Source organism: Amblyraja radiata, chromosome 17 (genome assembly GCF_010909765.2).
Source record: "Amblyraja radiata isolate CabotCenter1 chromosome 17, sAmbRad1.1.pri, whole genome shotgun sequence".
Lineage (NCBI taxonomy): Eukaryota > Metazoa > Chordata > Chondrichthyes > Rajiformes > Rajidae > Amblyraja > Amblyraja radiata.
The window spans coordinates 2866621-2888549 of record NC_045972.1 but is presented as its reverse complement, the minus strand read 5'-3'; the positions used below and the strand labels follow the sequence as shown (position 1 = coordinate 2888549).

The window sequence follows — 21929 nt, the reverse complement described above, 5'->3', positions numbered from 1 at the left end:
GAGAGACAGGGCTGCCAACTCCCATGCATTGAGCGTGAGAATCACACATTTCACCAAATTCTCACGCTGATCACAAATTCCTCTTGCTCTGTTGTGAGAAATTCTGTGATCAACGAAAATTTCGAAACTCATATCAACTGCATGGGCCACGGGTGTTGGAAGCGGGAGCAGCGGCGGGGACAGATGCGGACGGGGAGTGGGGCTGGAGAGTGTTTGCCGGGCTGGCGAGTCGCTCACTGTAGCTCCGGCCATGGAGCAGGCTCAGTGCAAAAGTCACGGGCCATCGGAGGCGTCGAAGCGTTGGATCAGGCTGCGGCTCGGTGCATCCTGTAGGACAACCAGTGGCTGCTGGAAGTAAGTACCAAGCACTGGGTAGAAACGGTGGAAGATAGTGGACTTCAAATGGGGGTGGTTGGAGAAAGCATCCTGCTTGCCTGCTAGATTTTCACTTACTGTAACTGCAGGAAAAATGTTCCCGATGTTGTGGGATTTCAGAACCATGGGTCACAGTTTAAGAATAAAGGGGGGGCCAGTTAGGACTGAGATGAGAACAAACTTTCTTCATGCAGAGAGTTGTGAATCTGTGGAATTCTCTGCCACAGAAGGCAGTGCAGGCCAATTCACTGGATGTTTTCAAGAGAGAGTTACATTTAGTTCTTGGGGCTAACGACATCAAGGGATATGGGGAAAAAACAGGAACGAGGTACTGATTTTAGATGAATAGCCATGATCATATTGAATGGCAGTGCTGGCTCGAAGGACCGATGGCCTATTCCTGCACCTATTTTCTATGCTTCTATGCTTGAGTATATGGCAATAAAGCTCGATCACTTGATTTTGAAGCATTCATGCATGGTGGATGTATAATGTAGTCATAGAGTGATACAGTGTGAAAACAGGCCCTTCGGTGCAACTTGCCCACACCCGCCAACATGTCCCAGCTACGCCACCTGCTTTTGGTCCATACCTCCAAATCTGTCCTATCCATGTATCAGTCTAACTTTTTCTTAAATGTTGGGATGGTCCCTGCCTCAACTACCTCCTCTGGCAGCTTGTTCCATACACCCATCACCCTTTGTGTGGATAAAGTTATCCCTTCAAAAGTTACTTAAAAATACTTCATACAAAAACATTGAAATCATACTTCTACAGTGCACTAAAACATGATTTTAATACATCAAATTTCAAAAAGTTCCTACCCTGGGAGGGGGGACCCTTCTTCCACACCCTCTCCCCACTCGGTTGCTCCACTCCCTCACCAGGTATCCCCAAGGCCAGTGATCAGTGATCGCACAGCCTCCCCCCTTTCAAAAACGCTCCAAACCAATTTAAAGCATATATATTGCATTCAAGTGTAAGTTAAAAGACTCGCTACAGTATGCACCATGAGAGATGGGCAAGGTCCTCAATGACTATATCTGTTTTTACCAAGGAGAAAGACAGGAGGACAGCAGAACTTGAGGAATTCACTGGAAGTGTCTTGAGAACAGTCAGTATTACGGTCCTGGAGGGCTGAATGTCCTGATGCATATTTGGGAGCCCCGGTTGAGATTGGAGGTTGGTAAATGTTGTGTCTCTATTCAAGAAGGGCTGCAGGCAAAAATGCTGGGAACTACAGGCCAGTGAGCTTCACGTCTGTAGTTGGAAAGTTACTAGAGAGTATTCTGAGGGATAGGATGTATACGCGTTTATTTGGACAAGGGCTGATTAGGGATAGTCAGCATGGTTTTGTACATGGAAGATTGTGTCTCACAAATCTGATTGAGTTTTCTGATGGTGACCAAAGAGGTTGATGAAGGCAGAGCTGTAGATGTATATATGGATTTGAGCAAGGCATTTGACAGGTTCTGCGTGTTAGGCTACTCTGGAAGGTTAGAACCCGTGGGATCCAAGGAGAGATAGCTGAATGGGTAGCAAATTGGCTCCATGGAAGGAAGCAGAGGGTGATGGTGGAAGGTTGATTCTCAGACTGGAGGCCTGTGACTAGTGGTGTGCCTCAGGGTTCGGTGCTGGGCCCGTTACTGTTTGTCATCTACATCAATGATTTGGATGAGAATGTACAGGGCAAAATTAGCAAGTTTGCAGATGGCACTAAAGTGGGTGGTTTTGCAGATAGTGAAGATGGTTGTCAAAAGTTGCAGCAGGAAGGACATCCTTGTGATTGAGGCAGTGCAGTGTAGGTTCACGAGGTCAATCCCTGGGATGGCGGGACTGGCATATGAGGAAAGATTGGAAAGACTAGGCTTGTATTCACTGGAGTTTAGAAGGATGAGAGGGCATCTTATTGAAACATAAGATTATTAACATATAAACTTATAAAAGAACTAGACAAGCTAGATGCAGGAAAAATGTTCCCAATGTTGGGGGAGTCCAGATCCAGGGGCCACAGTCTAAGAATAAAGGGGAGGCCATCTAAAACTGAAATGAGGAAAAACCTTTTCACCCAGAGAGTTGTGAATTTGTGGAACTCTCTGCCTCAGAAGGTAGTGGAGGCCGATTCACTGGATGAATTTAAAAGAGAGTTAGATAGAGCTCTCGGAGCTAGCGGAATCAAGGGGTATGGGGAGAAGGCAGGCACGGGTTATTGATTGTGGATGATCAGCCATGATCACGATTAATGAACCCGAAGGGCCGAATGGCCTCCTCCTGCACCTATTTTCTATGTTTCTAAGATCTTGATCAGTTGGCCAGGTGGGCTGAGGAATGGTTGATGAAATTTAATACAGAGATATGTGAGTTGTTGCATTTTTGGAAGTCTAACATGGGCAGGACCTACACAGTGAGGGGTATGGCTCTGGGGAATGTTGTGGAGCAGAAGGATCTAGCAGAGCAGGTACATTGTTTGTTAAGGTAGATAGGGTGGACAAAAAAGCTTTTGGCACATTAGTCTTCAGTCAGTCAGAGTGTTGAATATAGAAGTTAACAGGTCATGTTGCAGTTGTATAAGATGTTGGTAAGGTCGCATTTAGAGTAATGTGTTCAGTTCTGAGCACCATATTATAGGGAAGATATTGTCACGCTAGAAAGGGTGCAACAAAACCTACAAGGATGTTGCCAGGACTAGAGGGTCTGAGCTATAGGCAGAGGTTGAGCAGGCTGGGACTCTATTCCTTGGAGTGCAGGAGGATGAGGGGTGATCTTATAGAGGTTTATAAAATCATGAGAGGAATAGATCGGGTAGATGCACAGAGTCTCTTGCCCAGAGTAGAGGAATCGAGGACCAGAGGACATAGGTTCAAGGTGAGGGGGGAGAGATTTAATACGAACATGAGGGGTCACTTTTTCACACAGGTGTATGGAACGTGCTGTCAGAGGAGGTTAATGAGCCAGATAGTATCGCAATGTTTAAGAAACATTTGAACAGGTACATGGATAGGACAGGTTTAGAGGGATATGGGCCAAATGCTGTGCATGGGACTAGTGTAGGTGGTACATGTTGGTCGTTGTGGGCAGGTTGTGTTGACGGGTGTTTCCACGCTGTATGACTCTGACTATAATATTTTGATAATCCATTATTTTTCTTCAAAATGCACATAAATATCTTACTATTTATATCCGTAGAAATCTCGACCATCATGTGGTAAAGGAATCTCTTTTTCAGTTTTGTAATTTGGCTGCTGGTTACTGTGCGATATGTCTTCATGTGTTTGTAAATAATCTTCTCGGTCACATTTGGAGGGATGGCTTCGATTCTTCCTTTTGTGGTATTCCCTTTCCATTCTCTGCTTGTCTTCCCTTGTACGATCTCCACGATTGTGGACATCTCGAACTTGAGATCTTTTCCCTTCTGGCATTCCCCTCCTCACATCTCTATGTGGATCGCTATTCTGTTGCGAGTAATCTCTTCCTCTGGTGTTTCTGCTGCCGTCGCCGTGACTTTTGCGAGGATTGGAATGCTTACTATAATGTTCATGATGACAATGCTTGTTGTCTTGTTCTCTTAAATTTACATCCGCCTTGTTTGCTGAGTGGGCCATTGTCTGTTGAAATAATAAAAGGTTACTATGTGGTACCGTATCCATTAAGACAAATGCATATGCATTACAACACATAATCCTCTGAAATTTCCGCCACTTCCAACGGGATCCCACCACTAGCCACATATTCCCCATCTACACCTCTTCCCGCATTCCGCAGAGACCGTTCCCTCCGCAACTCCCTGGTCAGCCCATCCCTTCCCATCCAAACCACCCTCTCCCCGGGTACCTTCCTCTGCAACCGCAGTAGATGCAACACCTGTCGCTATACCTCCTCCCTCGACTCAGTCTAGGGACCCCGACAGTCTGAAGAAGGGTCTCGACCCAAAATGTCATCCATTCATTTTCTCCAGAGATGCTGCCTGACCACTTTTTGTGTCTATCTTCGATTTAAACCAGCATCTGCAGTTCTTTCCTACACGACCCCAACAGTCCTTTCAGGTTAGGCAGAGGTTCACTTGCACCTCCTCCAACCTCATCTACTGTATCCGTTGTTCAAATGTGGACTCTTATACATCGGCGAGACCAAACGCGGACTGGCCGATCGTTTCGCTGAACACCTTCGCTCAGCCCGCTTGAACCAACACGATTAATTCTTTAAACCAACACTTTAATTCTCCTTCCCATTCCTACAGACCTTTCCGTCCTCCGTCTCCTCCATTGTCACAGTGAGGCTAAACGTAAATTGGAGGAACAGCATCTCAAATTTCGCTTGGGCAGCTTCCAGCCCAGTGGGTGAATATTGATTTCTCTCAGTTCAGGTAGCCCCGGCATTCCCCCTCTCTCGATCCCTCCCTTCTTCTCTCCAGTGATGCTACCTGTCCCGCTGAGTCACTCCGGTATTTTGTGTCTATCTTAAGTCATACTGTAAGCATACATAGGCATTGCCACATTACAGCTCAGAAAGTCCCTCCTAGAGGGCAATTCAATGAATGCCAATATTAGACCTTGTACTTGGAAACATGCCTGACTAGGAGATTGGTGTTTCAGTCAGAGTATTTTGAGAACAGTAATCACAGCTCCATAAATGTTAAGATAATTATAAATAAGGATAAGCCTGGACCCTGGGGTAAGGTATTAAATTGGGGTTGGGCAGATTACAGCATTGTTCAATAGGAAGTAGGGAGAGTGAATTGGGAGCAGTGAAATTAACAGCATTTGTAGTCTTTTGTACCTTCTTTATCTTGGTGTGATTTAGTTTTAGAGATACAGCATGGAAACGGCCCTTCGACCCATCCAGTCAAAGCTGACCATTGATATCCCGGTCGCCAAACATTTTAACTAACCTTCCTGTCCTGGGTCTCCTCCGCTGTCAGGTTGAGACCACTTGCAAATTGGAGGAACAGCACCTCGTATTTCATTTAGGCAGTTTACAACCCAGCAGTTTGAACGATGATTCCTCCACTTTCAAGTAACCCTAGCTTTCCTCTCTCCCCACCCCCACACCCCACCCACCCACTATAGTCGTCCTGCTAGTTCCACTGTTTCCATCCCTGTGTCCCTTCTCTACCACCTCTTCCCCAGCCAACAATGGGCCATTGTGGGCTCCACCCTTCCCTGGCCATCTGTTGCCGGCTCTGATTGTTTCGGTCTTTTACCATCTTCCAACTTTCATTGTGAAGGTTTCCAACCTGTTCCTTTTGGACAGAAATGCTGCCTGGCCCGCTGAGTGGCTCCAGCACTTTGTGTCTTATCTCCGACCATTGACCACCCGTTCACACTAGTGTCTCCCCACTGCGCATCCACTCCGTACACACTCGGGGCAATTTACAGAGACTGATTACTGTCGTACTACCCAAGACGAATTTAGGATGCGGGAGGAAACTGGATCACCCGGAGAAAACCCACGCCGAGTCAGGATGGAACCGCGGTCTCCAGCAATGAGACGCAGCAGCTTTGTCAGCAGCGCCACTGTTGCAGCCAATGTCGACTCATTCACGACCACAACTCGCTATATCATGAGTCTCCTGCATAGGTCATAGATTTGATTCGGCAGCTAATGTTTAACTCAGCTGAAAGTATATATAGGTTATTCAGGATACCGAGATAGAAAACAGAACTGCATTTATTTGGAGGGCGTGTAGGAAGGAACAGCAGATGCTGGTTTAATCCGAGGATAGATATAACATGCTGGAGTAACCCAGCGGGACAGGCAGCATCTCTGGAGAGAAGGGATGGTGACGTTTCTCTCTGTCCCCTCTCCCCTGACTCACTCGAGCATGTCGTGTCTGTCTAGCATTTATTTGATATCGGAACTAGAAAGTGCAAATGCTGGACATTTTCAGTCGGTAAAATGGCTTCTGGGGAAAGAAAAAGATTTGGTCACAGAACGTTTCCGCCACTAGTTTTAAAACGTACAAGAAGCAGGCAGGGAAGTTATTTCGTGTGAAGTACCTCAGTCAGTGTTGGTGTGCTCCTCCTGCGACTACACACCGCGGCAGCTCCCCAACCACTGCTGCAAGCGGCACAAACTTCGGCCCAACAACCAAGACATTTTTTAGCGTTCTGAGGTTGTGCTGATCGCCGATCGTCTTCTTAAAAATGTGGAGCACGCAAAATATGCGGACAAGCGACTCCCGAGCACCTGACCGAAACTCGCCCGGGTGGAAGTTGCCAGCGAAGCAACACATGCCTGATTCACACTGCCCTTCAGAGAGCGCTCCGGCCCCGGCTCATGGCCACTGCCCTGCTCCACTCACTCCCAGAAGCGGAAAGTACTGTGGAGTACTCCTCTAAACCACTCCAGCCCCCTCTATAACCCTCTAAACACCTGTAAACCTCTCGAACCCTCTCTAACCCCCTGTAAACCCCATCTAAACAACACCTGTAATCTCCTCTAAACCCCGTATAAACCTCTGTAATCCTCTCTAAATCTCTCTAAACCCCACTAACCCACTGCCAACCAATCTAAACCCCTCTAAACCCCAGTAAACACCCCTAAACCCCTATACACCCCTGTGAACGCATCCAAAGCCATCCAAACCCCTCCAAACACTTCAAAACTCAAAGAGAGTATACCCCTCTAAAAACCTGTAATCCCCCTCCAACCCCCTGTAAACACCTCTAAACATCTGTAATCCCTCTAAACCCCCGTAAACCCCTGTAAACCCCTCTAAACACCTCTTTGGATTGGAGGGTAGCTAAAGTAACCCCACTTTAAAAAAAAGGGAGGGAGAGAGAAAACAGGGAATTACAGACCAGTTAGTCAAACATCGGTAGTGGGGAAAATGCTGGAGTCAGTTATTAAAGATGGGATAGCAGCACATTTGGAAAGTGGTGAAATCATTGGACAAAGTCAGCATGGATTTATGAAAGGTAAATCATGTCTGACGAATCTTATTGAATTTTTCGAGGATGTAACTAGTAGAGTGGATAAGGGAGAACCAGTGGATGTGTTATATCTGGACTTTCAGAAGGCTTTCGACAAGGTCCCACATAAGAGATTAGTACACAAACTTAAAGCACACGGTATTGGGGGTTCAGTATTGATGTGGATAGAGAACTGGCTGGCAGACAGGAAGCAAAGAGTAGGAGTAAACGGGTCCTTTTCAGAATGGCAGGCAGTGACCAGTGGGGTACCGTAAGGCTCAGTGCTGGGACCCCAGCTATTTACAATATATATTAATGATTTGGACGAGGGAATTGAATTCAACATCTCCAAGTTTGCGGATGACACGAAGCTGGGGGGCAGTGTTAGCTGTGAGGAGGATGCTAGGAGGCTGCAAGGTGACTTGGATAGGTTGGGTGAGTGGGCAAATGCATGGCAGATGCAGTATAATGTGGATAAATGTGAGGTTATCCACTTTGGTGGCAAGAACAGGAAAGTAGACTATTTTCTGAATGGTGGCCGATTAGGAAAAGGGGAGATGCAACGAGACCTGGGTGTCATGGTACACCAGTCATTGAAAGTAGGCATGCAGGTGCAGCAGGCAGTGAAGAAAGCATTCATAGCAAAAGGATTTGAGTATAGGAGCAGGGAGGTTCTACTGCAGTTGTACAGGGTCTTGGTGAGACCACACCCGGAGTATTGCGTACAGTTTTGGTCTCCTAATCTGAGGAAAGACATTCTTGCAGAGAAGGTTCACCAGACTGATTCCTGGGATGTCAGGACTTTCCTATGAAGAAAGTGGATAGACTCGGCTTGTACTCACTAGAATTTAGAAGATTGAGGGGGGATCTTATAGAAACATACAAAATTCTTAAGGGGTTGGACGGGCTAGATGCAGGAAGATTTATTATTATTATTATTATTATTTATTAAACTTTATTACGGACTCGAGGTCCAGACACGGGGCAACATTACATTAAAAAATGCATTGCATATTAAAAAATATCATAAAGTACATATAAAATCTTGGTATATCACTTATAAAAGCATCATAAATTATATATTTTTTAAAACACAATACTTGTTAAAAATCCAGATTAAAAGATGATCAATGTCCTACAACGAGACAACGATACCAGTGTCTCCACAGTTGGGATTCGTAGCGTGTAGTGCTAACCCTTATGTTTGACAAGGCCACAATAAGCACATTTTTAGAGTCATTTATCCTGCAAATGAATTTATACATGTGGTGTCTTAGGATAGCTTCTAAAGTACTGACTCCTGCAGCCACAAACATATTACTGGCACTACACCATCTAGGTTGCCTTAGCAGTGTTCTCATGGCATCGTTATATGCCACCTTTAGTCTCTGCATACTTGTCTTTCCATAGTTCGACCACAGGTGCGCAGTGTAGAGTGGTGTGCAGTATGCTCTAAATAGCAACATCTTCACCACATCTGCACCCGCACCAAATTTACGCAAGATGTTGGGGAAGTCCAGAACGAGGGGTCACAGTTTAAGGATAAGGGGGAAGTCTCTTAGGACCGAGATGATAATTTTTTTTTTCACACAGAGAGTGGTGAATCTGTGGAATTCTCTGCCACAGAAAGTAGTTGAGGCCAGTTCATTGGCTATATTTAAGAGGGAGTCAGATGTGGCCCTTGTGGCTAAAGAAAGCAGGGGGTATGGAGAGAAGGCAGGTACAGGATACTGAGTTCGAGGATCAGCCATGATCATATTGAATGGCGGTGCAGACTCGAAGGGCCGAATGGCATACTCCTGCACCTATTTTCTATGTTTCTATGTTTTCTATGTTTCTATGTAAACCCATGTAAACCCCATGTACACCTCTCTAAAACCCTCTAAACCCCTGTAAACCCCTCTAATCCTTTCTAAACACATGTAAACACCTGTAAACCCCTGTAACCCCCTATAAAGCCATGTAAACCCTTTTATAAATTCTAGTAAACCCCTCTAAACCCATGTAAACACCTGTAAACCCCTCTAACCCCTGTAAACCCCTCTAAATGCCTCTAAACACCTCTAAACCCCTGTAAACCCCTCTAAACACCTATATACCCCTCTAAACCCTTCTAAACCCATCTAAACCCCCTCTAAACACCTCTATACCCCTCTAAACCCCTCTAAACTCCTCTCAACCCCTCTAACCCCCTCAAACCACTCCAAACACCTCAAAACTCCACTAAACCATTGCACACAGCTGTAAACCCCATCCAAACCCTCTAACCCATCAAAACCCCTCCAAACGCCTCTAGCCCCACACTGACTCTTCTAACCCCTCTAAACTACTGTAAACCCCTCTAACCCCCTCTAAACTCCTCCAGACCCCTCCAACCCCTCTAACCCCCTGTAAACCCCTCTAAACACGTCTAAACATCTGTAATCCTCTCTAAACCCTCTAAATCCCCTCTAAACCCATCTAATCTCCCGTAAACCCCTCTAAACCCGTGTAAACGCATGTAAACCCCCTGTAAACCACTCTAAACTCCTCTAAACCCCTATAAAGCCCGCTATAGCCCCCCCAAACCCATCTAAACCACTGTAAACCCCATGTAAGCCTCTCGAAACACCTGTAAACAACTGTAAACCCTTCTAAACCCCTGTACCCCCTATAAACTCATCTAAACCCCTCTGAAATCCATGAAACCCCCCCTGTAAACTCCTCGAACCACCGTTAAACCTTAAACCCCTCTACACCCCCCTAAACCCTAAACCCCTCTAAACGCCACGTAAACCACCCACTAAACCCCTGTAAATGCATCTAAATGCACCACCCTCTAAATCCCCTCTAACCCCTGAAAACCCCTCTAAACACCCGTATGGAGGGGTGGGGGTGGGGGGGAGGGTGATTGGCAGTCACCAAGGTGCAGAGTTAAGTTTTGTAACAGCCGCAGGGAAGAAGCTGTTCCTGAACCTGCTGGTCCCGCAACGGAGAGACCTGTAGCGCCTCCCAGATGGGAGGAGGGTAAACAGTATGTGGCTGGGGTGAGAGCAGTCCTTGGCGGTGCTGAGCGCCCTTCGCAGACATCGCTTGCTTTGGACAATGGAGGGGAGTGAGGAACCGGTGATGCGTTGGGCAGTTTTCACCACCCTCTGCAGTGCTTTCCGGTCGGAGACAGAGCAGTTGCCATACCATACTGTGATACAGTTGGTAAGGATGCTCTCGATGGTGCAGCGGTAGAAGTTCACCAGAATCTGAGGAGACAGATGGACCTTCTTCAGTCTCCTCAGGAAGAAGAGACGCTGGTGAGCCTTCTTGACCAGTGTTGAGGTATTGTGGGTCCAAGAAAGGTCATCAGAGATGTTGACCCCCAGAAACCTGAAGTTGGAAACACGTTCCACCTCCGTCCCGTTAATATGGATGGGGGTGTGCGTGCCGCCCCTAGACCTAGATGTGGGGGGTGGGGGGGGGGTGGGGTAGGGACTACCTGGTCGGAGAGATGGCTTTTCTCCGGGCAGCATCTTCGACCCATCTTCGCAGCCTACCAACGTGTCTGGAGCGGCGTTTCCTGAGGGAACCGGCCATAACTACGGCTTCGGCGGCGGCACAGCGCTGGAGCGCTATCGTGGAGCCTTTCCCGGGTCGCCGTGCTGGAGCTCCAGAATGCTGAGACCAGAGGTGAACATCGCGGAGCTGCGGGTCTGTGGAGCGGCCAGCACTTTAACATCAGGAGCCTGGGATCTCTCGGCGAGATCGTCAGTGGTGGAGCTCCGTCCAGCGCGGCCTGTTGGCTTCGGAGGCCGCGGTCTCCGGTATGGAAGCGGCCGTTCCAGGTTTCCCAAGCCGCTGAGAGTGTTCTCCCCACGCTGGAGCATCATCACCCGGCGAGAAAGGCCTGAAACATCAGGCCGCCATAGCGGCGACTGCGGAGGCCTCAATAGGCCCGATTATGGGTGGGCAAGGGGATGGGGACTGGACTGTGTGCCTTCCCTCACAGTGGGAACCATTGTGGGGGGATGTTGTTATGTTTATTGTTAAATTCTTTAATGTTGGGTCTTATCTTTATTTGTGTGCTGCAATGGTAAGTCAAATTTCACTACACCAATTGGTGTGTGATAATAAATGTCCTTTGTTGTTGTTGTTGGTGTTGTTAACCCCTTCTAAACACCTCTAAACCCCTGTAAACACCTGTAAATCCCTATAACCCCCATCCAATCCCCTCTAAACCCCCTATAAAGTCCTCTAAACCCATCTAAAGCCCCTGTAAACCCCATGTAAACCCCACTAAACCTCTGTAAAATCCTCTCAGCCCCCTGTAAACCTCTCTAAAACCCTCGAAACCCCTGTAAACCCATGTAAACCCCTCTAAACCCCTCTAATCCGCTCTGAATCCTTGTAAACCCCTCTATACTCCTGTAAACTCATCTAAATCCCGCTAAATCCCTGTAAACCCTCAAAACCCATGTAACCCCTGTAAACCCCTCTAACTGCTCTAATACCCTCTAAAAACATCTAAAACCCTCTAAACCACTAAACCCCTATAAAGCCCTATAAACCCATCAGAAACCCTCAAAACCACTCTAAACCCCTCTACATCCCTCTAACCTCACCCACACCCCTCTAAACACCTGTAAACCACTGGAAACCCCTCTAGACCATTCTAACCCCCTGTAAACCAATGTACACCCCTCTAAATCCCTGCAAACCCATGCAAACCATTGTAAACCCCTCTAAACCACTGTAAAACCAATGTAACCCCCTGTAAACCCTTCTAAACCTCTCTAACCCCATGAAAACCCCCTGTAAACCCTTCTAACCCCCTGTAAGCCCCCTCTAAACCCAATCTAAACCCCTGTAAACCAATGTAACCATCTCAAAACCTCTCTGAACCCTCTAAACCCACGTAACCCCTGTAAACCCCTCTAAAAAAAACTTAAAATCCTCTAAACCCCTCTAAAGCCCTGTAAACCCATCACAAACCATCACAACTCCTCAAAACCCCTCCAGACACCTCTAGACCCATCTAAACCCCTTTAAACCCATGTAAAGCCCATGCAAACCCCTCTAACCACCTGTAACCCCCTCTAAACCCATGTAAGCCCCCTCCAAATAACTCTGAACACATGTAATCTCCGCTAAATCCCATGTAAACCCCTGTAATCCCATGTAAACCCCTGTAATCCTCTCTAAAACCACTCCAAACCTGTCTAACACCAACTGGAAATACCCGTAACCCCCTCTAAACCCCTTTAAACTTCTAAACCCATCTAAACACCTGTAATTCCCGCTAAACCCCTGTAAACACTTGCAAACCCCTCTAATCCCCCTGTAAACCCCACTAAACCCCCATAAAAACATGTAAAGACACTCTAAACCATTTTAAACGCCTGTAATCCCCTATAACCCCATCTAAACCCCATAGAAAGCCCTCTAAACCTCTCTATACCCATCTAAATCACTGTAACCCCCATGTAAACATCTCTAAACCCCCTGTAAACCCCTCTCATCCCCTATAAAGCCTTCTAAACACATCTAATCCCCTGTAAATCCCTCTAAACCCCATGTAAATTCCTCTAAACACCTGTAAACCCCTCTAAACCCCTGTGAACCCCTCTAAACACCTCTAATCCCCTGCAAACCCCTGTAAACCCCTCTAAGCCCCAGTAGCCTATAGACACCTGTAAACCCCTATAGAGCCCTTTAATACCAAACCCCTGTAAACCTCTCTAAACCCCCCTAGAAAGCCCTCTAAACCCATCTAAACCCATGTAAACCCCATGTAAACCCCTCTAAACCCCTGCAAACCTCTCTAAAACCCTTCAAACGCCTCTAAACCTCTCTGCACCTGTAAACCCCTTTAAAACCCTCTAAGCCCCTATAGCCCTCTAAACCCCTGTAAACCCATCTAAACACCATGTAAAGCCCTCTAAACCCCCCGTAAACCTCTCTAAACCCCCTGTAAACCTCTCTAAAACCCTCTACTCCCCTCTAAACCACTCAAAACCCCTCTAAACACATTTAAACACCCGTAAACACATGTAAACCCCTCTAAACCCCCGTAAAACCCATTTAAATCCACCTAACTATGTAAATCTCACTAAACCCATGTAAATCCCTCTAAACCCCTCCAAACCTCTCTAAACCCCTATACGCCCCTGTAAACCCTTCTAAATCCCTGTGATCCACTCTAAACCCCCTATAAAGCCTGCTAAACCCCTCTAAAGTCATGTAACCCCCCCTAAACCCCTGTTAACCCAATGTAAACCCCCCTTAACCCCTCCATACCCCTGCAAACCCCTGTAAACCGCGCTAAACCCATCTAAACCCCTCTAAACTCCTGTAAATCCTTCTTCTTTATTTATTTATTTATTTATTTATTTGAAGTAAGTACAATAATGTGGTACCTTGATGCTACATTTTATGTACAACTTCTTTTTTTTTTTTTTAGCAGTAAAAGAAAGAAAAGAAAGAGAATAGTAGAAAAATAGAGAAGTGCGTGGTACCGAACAGTGAGAAGAAGGAAAGAAGAAAAGAGAGAGAATAGAGAGAGAAAAAGAAGAGATAGAAAACAGGAGATTGAAGGAGAAATAGCTCTTTATTATTCTTGACCATCCTTCACCCAATCCTGAAACAGTTAATTTCTATGGTTATGTTGCACTATATGCTTGTAAGAAGTCGATAAATGGAGACCAAATCATTAATAATTGGTCTACTTTGTCTGTTAGGAGGAGTCGCATTTCTTCAAGATGTGAGGTTTCCAACATGTTTGAAATCCACATTTTCAACGTTGGTATGGATGTATTTTTCCAAAATGTAAGTATGTTTTTTTGCCGTTATTAAACCATAATTAAGGAAAGATTTTTGAAACATATTCAGTTTATTCCCATCTTCCATTGATCCGAATATAATCATTTCAATGTTAGGGTCAAGTTTTATCTTAAATAATTTTGTAAACATGTCAAAGATTTCGCTCCAAAATTTATGAAGTTTTATGCAAGAGACAAAAGAGTGTTTTGAGATAAGCATTTGTCACAAATGGGGAAAGTATTTGGATAACATTTATTCAATCTAGTTTTCGAGTTATATAATCTATGTAGAATTTTAAATTGAATTAAGTTATGCCTTACGTTAATCGAACATTTATGTATATATATCAAATGTTTTTCCCATGATTCTTTCGGAATTTTTATCAGTAGTTCTCGTTCCCAATCTTCTCTAAGTGCCTCTGTCGATGGTAATTCTATATTTAAAATGCTATTATATAAATATGATATTAATTTCCTTGAGTCAGCCTTAATGTTCATCGCTTCTTCCAATGAATCTAGCTAAAGTTTGGTATCCTTGTATATATTTTTTCAGGAAGTCACGGATCTGAAGGTATTTAAAATATTGGTTATTTTTCAGCTTGTATTTTAATTGTAATTGTTGAAATGATAACAGGTTTCCCATTTCATACTTGTCGCAGATCCTTTTAATTCCCATTCTTTCCCAATGGCTATATGTCAGTGATAGATGGTTTAAATGAGCGGTTATTAACTATCGGAGTTAAAAGTTCTTAATTTTAAAGTTAATTTTATTTGTTTCCAAATTCATATTGTATTATGGATAATTGGATTCTTCTTATATATTGTGTTGTTCAATTTTATCGGGGAGAAGAGGATCGCTCCTATATTAAAAGGAGAACAGTCCTTTTTCTCCATTCTTATCCATTCTGTCTGTTGGGCAGAACTGTCCAACCAGTAGATTATATTTTTAATATGCACTGCCCAGTAGTAGTCGGGAGTGAAAGTCCCCCGGCATCTTTGGGTTTACACAGGTGTTTTCTTTGAATTCTATGTGATCTATAGTCCCAGATGAAGTTTGTAATATTAGAGTCTAGATTTTTAAAGACATTTTTTGGTATGTATAATGGTATTGATTGAAATAGGTATAATATTTGTGGTAAAAATATCATTTTTATAGTATTTATTAACCATATAATAACCATATAACAATTACAGCACGGAAACAGGCCATCTCGACCCCTCTAGTCCGTGCCGAACACATAATCTCCCCTAGTCCCATATACCTGCGCTCAGACCATAACCCTCCATTCCTTTCCCATCCATATAACTATCCAATTTATTTTAAATGATAAAAACGAACCTGCCTCCACCACCTTCACTGGAAGCTCATTCCACACAGCTACCACTCTCTGAGTAAAGAAGTTCCCCCTCATGTTACCCCTAAACTTCAGTCCCTTAATTCTCAAGTCATGTCCCCTTGTTTGAATCTTCCCTACTCTCAGTGGGAAAAGCTTTTCCACGTCAACTCTGTCTATCCCTCTCATCATTTTAAAAACCTCTATCAAGTCCCCCCTTAACCTTCTGCGCTCCAAAGAATAAAGCCCTAACTTGTTCAACCTTTCTCTGTAACTTAGTTGCTGAAACCCAGGCAACATTCTAGTAAATCGCCTCTGTACTCTCTCTATTTTGTTGACATCCTTCCTATAATTAGGCGACCAAAATTGTACACCATGTTATTCTACCTATTAAGGACAACGGCGGTGTTTTCCAGAATTTAATCAGCGCGTTCAATTTTGTGAAGTTAGCATTAAATAATGATTTATATTTTCTAGTAGTTTGGATACCCATGAACTTGAATTTTTCTGTTGCAATTTTAAAGGGGAATTTTAATAGGTGTGTCGATTCTTGAGGTTTTAACGTCATGAATTCACTTTTGTTCCAATTTATTCTATATCCTGAAAAATAACCAAATTCCTCTTTAATACATTTGGTATACTAGTTTGCGAGTTTGTAATGTATAAAAGTATATCGTCTGCGTATAGTGAAATTTTATTATTTGAGTCTTTGGTATTATATCCCCGAATATTCGGATGAATTCTTATACTTTCTGCTAAAGGCTCTATCACAAGGGCAAATAGCAGGGGTGATAATGCCCCTTGATAATTGACATTTTGAAGATAACATGTTATTGGTTAATATTCTTGCCGTCGGCTTGTCATATAATAATTTTACCCATAAAATAAAATTCTCTCCCATATGCCATTCTACTTGATCAAATCCTTCTAACCCCCTTTAAACCCCTCTAATCCCATGTAAACCACTGTAAACCCATGTAAACCCCTCTAACCAAAACCCCTGTAAACAACTCTAAAACATCTAAACCCCTGTAAACCCATCTAAACCCCCCCATGTAAACCACTCTAAACCCATGTTAACCCCTCTAAACCCCTCCAAGCCGCTCTAATTCTCTCTAAAACCCCTCTAAATCCATCTAAACCCTTGTAAATTCCTCTAAACTTCTAACCGCCTGCAAACACCTGTAAACCCCTCTAAACCCATGTAAATCCCTAATAAACCCTGTAAATTCCTCTAACCCCCTCTAAACCCATCTAAGCACCTGTAAACCCCTCTATTCCCCTGTAAACCCCTCTAAACACTATTCCCATGCAAACCCCTGTTAACCCCTCTAAGCCCCAGTAAACGCCTGTAAACCCCTCTAGACCCCTGTAAACCCCTATAAAGCCCTCTAAAACCATCTAAACCCCCTGTAAACACCATATAACCATATAACCATATAACAATTACAGCACGGAAACAGGCCATCTCGGCCCTACAAGTCCGTGCCGAACAACTTTTTTCCCTTAGTCCCACCTGCCTGCACACATACCATAACCCTCCATTCCCTTCTCATCCATATGCCTATCCAATTTATTTTTAAATGATACCAACGAACCTGCCGCCACCACTTCCACTAAAAGCTCATTCCACACCGCTACCACTCTCTGAGTAAAGAAGTTCCCCCTCATGTTACCCCTAAACTTCTGTCCCTTAATTCTGAAGTCATGTCCTCTTGTTTGAATCTTCCCTATTCTCAAAGGGAAAAGCTTGATCACATCAACTCTGTCTATCCCTCTCATCATTTTAAAGACCTCTATCAAGTCCCCCCTTAACCTTCTGCGCTCCAGAGAATAAAGACCTAACTTATTCAACCTATCTCTGTAACTTAGTTGTTGAAACCCAGGCAACATTCTAGTAAATCTCCTCTGTACTCTCTATTTTGTTGACATCCTTCCTATAATTGGGCGACCAAAATTGTACACCATACTCCAGATTTGGTCTCACCAATGCCTTGTACAATTTTAACATTACATCCCAGCTTCTTTACTCAATGCTCTGATTTATAAAGGCTAGCATACCAAAAGCTTTCTTTACCACCCTATCTATATGAGATTCCACCTTCAAGGAACTATGCACGGTTATTCCCAGATCCCTCTGTTCAACTGTATTCTTCAATTCCCTACCATTTATCATGTACGTCCTATTTTGATTTGTCCTGCCAAGGTGTAACACCTCACATTTATCAGCATTAAACTCCATCTGCCATCTTTCAGCCCATTTTTCCAAATGGCCTAAATCACTCTGTAGACTTTGGAAATCCTCTTCATTATCCACAACACCCCCTATCTTGGTATCATCTGCATACTTACTAATCCAATTTACCACCCCTTCATCCAGATCATTGATGTACATGACAAACAACAAAGGACCCAACACAGATCCCTGAGGCACCCCACTAGTCACCTGCCTCCAACCCGACAAACAGCCATCCACCATTACCCTCTGGCTTCTCCCATTCAGCCACTGCTGAATCCATCTTGCTATTCCTGCATTTATACCCAACAGTTTAACCTTCTTAACCAACCTTCCATGAGGAACCTTGTCAAAGGCCTTACTAAAGTCCATATAGACAACATCCACTGCTTTACCCTCGTCAATTTCCCTAGTAACCTCTTCAAAAAATTCAAGAAGATTAGTCAAACATGACCTTCCAGGCACAAATCCACGTTGACGGTTCCTAATCAGACCCTGTTTATCCAGATGCTTATATATATTATCTCTAAGTATCTTTTCCATTAATTTGCCCACCACTGAAGTCAAACTAACAGGTCTATAATTGCTAGGTTTACTCTTAGAACCCTTTTTAAACAATGGAACAACATGCGCAGTACGCCAATCCTCGGGGACTATTCCCGTTTCTAATGACATTTGAAATATTTCTGTCATAGCCCCGGCTATTTCTACACTAACTTCCCTCAATGTCCTAGGGAATATCCTGTCAGGTCCTGGAGACTTATCCACTTTTATATTTTTCAAAAGTGTCAGTACTTCTTTTACTTTGAAACTCATAGTATCCATAACTACTCTACTTGTTTCCCTTACCTCACATAATTCAATATCCTTCTCCTTGGTGAATAGCGAAGAAAAGAAATTGTTCAATATCTCCCCCATCTCTTTTGGCTCTGCAGATAGCTGCCCACTCTGTTTCTCCAATGGACCAATTTTATCCCTCGTTATCCTTTTGCTATTAATATAGCTGTCGAAGTCCTAAACCAATGTAAACCTCTCTAAAAGCCGCTACACCCATGTAAACCCCCTGTAAACCTCTCTAAACCTGTAAACACCTGTAAATCACTCTAAACCGCACTACACACATCTAAAACCCTCTAAACTCCTGTAAATCCTTCTAACCCCTTTAAACCCCACTAAACTCCTCTGATCCCCATGTAAACCACTGTAAACCCATGTAAACCTCTCTAAACATCTCGAAACCCCTGTAAACAACTCTAAATCCCTCTAAACTCCTGTTAACACCCAGTAAACGCATCTAATCCCCTCAACACCTAAACCTCTCCAAACCCCTCCAAACCGCTCGAAACCTCTCCAGACCCCTCTGAACTCCTCCAAACCCCTCTAAACCTCTATAAACCCCTCTAAACCCATCTAAACCCCCTGTAACCCCCATGTAAACCCGTCTAAACCCAAACCCTTCTAAACACCTCTAAACCCCTATAAAGCCATGTAAACCCATCAACAATTCTGTAAACCCCTCTACACCACTGTAAGGCCCTCGAAACCCCTCAAAACCCATCTAAACCTCTGCAAACCCCAGGTATACCCCCCTAAACCCCTGTAAACCCTATGTAAACCCTGTAAACCTCTCTGAAACCCTCTACAACTCTAAACCACTCTAAACCTCGAAACACCTGCAAACACCTGTAAACCCCTCTAACACCCTCTAAACCCCTCTAAAACCTTCAAACCCCTCTAAACCCCTGCAAATCCCACCAAACCCTGTAAAACCCCTCTAAACGCACCTATGCACATGTAAACCCGTCTAAATACCTCTAATCTCCTGCAGATACCTGTTAACCCATCTAACCCCCTGTAAACGCCTGTATATCCCTGTAACCCCTCTAGACCTCCTGTAACCCCTATAAAGCCCTCTAAAACCATCTAACCCCTGTAAAACCCCTGTATACCCCTGTAAACACCTGAACACCCCCATAAACCCCTGTACACCCCCATAAACCCCTCTAACCCCCCCTGTAAACACATATAACCCCATGTAAACCCCCTAACCCCCTGTAAACCCTTGTAAACTCCTCTTAACCCCTGTAACCCCTCCAAACCCATCTAAACCCCAGTAAACCCCATGTAACCCCCCCCCAAACTCCCGTAAACTCCTCAAACCACCTGTAAACCTATCTAAAAACCTCTAAACCCATCTAAACCGCTTTAAACCCCTCTAAACACCTGCAAACACCTGTAAACTCCTGTAAACCCCTCTAAACCCACCTAACCCTCTCTAAACCTCTTTAAACACCTGTAAAAACCTCTAAACCCATCTAATCCCCTGCAAACCGGAAAACCCCTCTAAACCCCAGTAAACACCTGTAAAACCCTGTAAACCACTCTTGACCACTGTAAACCCCTATAAACCCCTCTAAAGCTCTCTAAGCCCATCTAAACCCTGTAAACCCCTCTAAACCTAGGGGCCAGTGGAGTCTAGGGATATGGGGAGAAGGCAGGCACGGGTTATTGATAGGGGATGATCAGCCATGATCACAATGAATGGCGGTGCAGGCTCGAAGGGCCGAAGGGCCGAATGGCCTCCTCCTGCACCTATTTTCTATGTTTCTAAACCCCTCTCTACACCTGTAAAACCCTCTAAACCCCCTGTAAATCCATATAACCCAACTCTAAACCCCTCAAAACACCTGTAAACCCCTCTAAACCCATGTGAACCCCTCTAAACACTTCTAATCCCCTGCAACCCCCTGTAAACCTCTCTAAGCCCCAGTAAACGCCTGTAAGCCCATGTAAACCCCTCGAGACCCCCTGTAAACCCCTATAAAGCCCTCTAAACCCCTCAAAACCCCAGTAAACCCCCTATAAACTCCTGTAAACCTCTCTAAAACCTTCTAAACCCCCTGCAAACGCCTCTAAACCTATCTACACCTGTAAACACATGTAAACCACAAAACCCCTGTAAACCCTTATAAAGCCCTCGAAACCCCTGTAAACCCATCTAAGCCCCTATAACCCAATGTAAACCCCATGTAAAGCCACCTAAACCCCACTAAACCACTCTAAACCTCTCTAAACACCTGTATACACCTGTAAACACCCTCTAAAGCCCATCTAAATCTACGTAAATCCCTCTAAACCCATCCCATTAAACCTCTCCAAACCCAACTAACCCCTTCTAAACCCCTATTAAGCCCTCTAAACCCCTCTAAACCCCATGTAAACCCATGTAAACCCCTCTATATGTTGGCCGATTAGGAAAGGGGGAGATGCAACGAGACCTGGGTGTCTTGGTACACGAGTCATTAAAAGTAGGCATGCAGGTGCAGCAGGCAGTGAAGAAGGCGAATGCTATGTTAGCATTCATAGCAAAAGGATTTGAGTATAGGAGCAGGGAGGTTCTACTGCAGTTGTACAGGGTCTTGGTGAGACCACACCTGGAGTATTGTGTACAGTTTTGGTCTCCTAATCTGAGGAAATACATTCTTGCCATAGAGGGAGTACAGAGAAGGTTCACCAGACTGATTCCTGGGATGTCAGGACTTTCATATGAAGAAAGACTGGATAGACTCGGTTTGTACTCGCTAGAATTTAGAAGATTGAGGGGGGATCTTATAGAAACTTACAAAATTCTTAAGCGGTTGGACAGGCTAGATGCAGGAAGATTGTTTCCGATGTTGGGGAAGTCCAGAACAAGGGGTCACAGTTTAAGGATAAGGGGGAAATCTTTTAGGACCGAGATGAGGAAAACATTTTTCACACAGAGAGTGGTGAATCTCTGGAATTCTCTGCCACAGAAGGTAGTTAAGGCCAGTTCGTTGGCTATATTTAAGAGGGAGTTAGATGTGGCCCTCGTGGCTAAAGGGATCAGGGGGTATGGAGAGAAGGCAGGTACAGGATACTGAGTTGGATGATCAGCCATGATCATATTGAATGGCGGTGCAGGCTCGAAGGGCCGAATGGCCTACTCCTGCACCTATTTTCTATGTTTCTATGTTTCTATGTTTATACCCCTGCGATCCACTGTAAACGCCTCTAAACTTCATATAAAGCCCGCTAAACCCCTCTAAACCCCTGTAATCCTCTCACCACCTGTAAACACCTGTAAACCACTCTAAACCGCGCTAAACCCATCTAAAACACTCCAAACTCCTGTAAATCCTTCTAACCCCCTGTAAACATAGAAACATAGAAAATAGGTGCAGGAGTAGGCCATTCGGCCCTTCGAGCCTGCACCGCCATTCAATATGATCATGGCTGATCATCCAACTCAGTATCCTGTACCTGC

General features: G+C 44.6%; 1 protein-coding gene across 4 annotated transcripts in view; it reads right to left on the bottom strand.

Moving 5' to 3' along the window:
* Nucleotides 1–6612, bottom strand: part of LOC116982418 (MARVEL domain-containing protein 3-like) — a 22915-nt gene extending 16303 nt beyond the window's left edge. Inside the window, exons 1-3 of one of the 4 annotated variants that reach the window (XM_033035627.1) lie at nt 6372–6612; nt 3668–3980; nt 3547–3622 (exon numbers count right to left, since the gene is read on the bottom strand). In XM_033035627.1, the coding sequence (XP_032891518.1) occupies nt 3547–3622; nt 3668–3977 (386 nt within the window). In that variant the 5' untranslated portion in view covers nt 3978–3980; nt 6372–6612. Of the gene's footprint in view, nt 1–3546; nt 3983–5608; nt 5614–6371 lie in introns of those variants that run through there. The other 3 variants (XM_033035626.1, XM_033035625.1, XM_033035628.1) reach the window with 3 other exon arrangements.
* Nucleotides 6613–21929: the final 15317 nt, after the last annotated feature.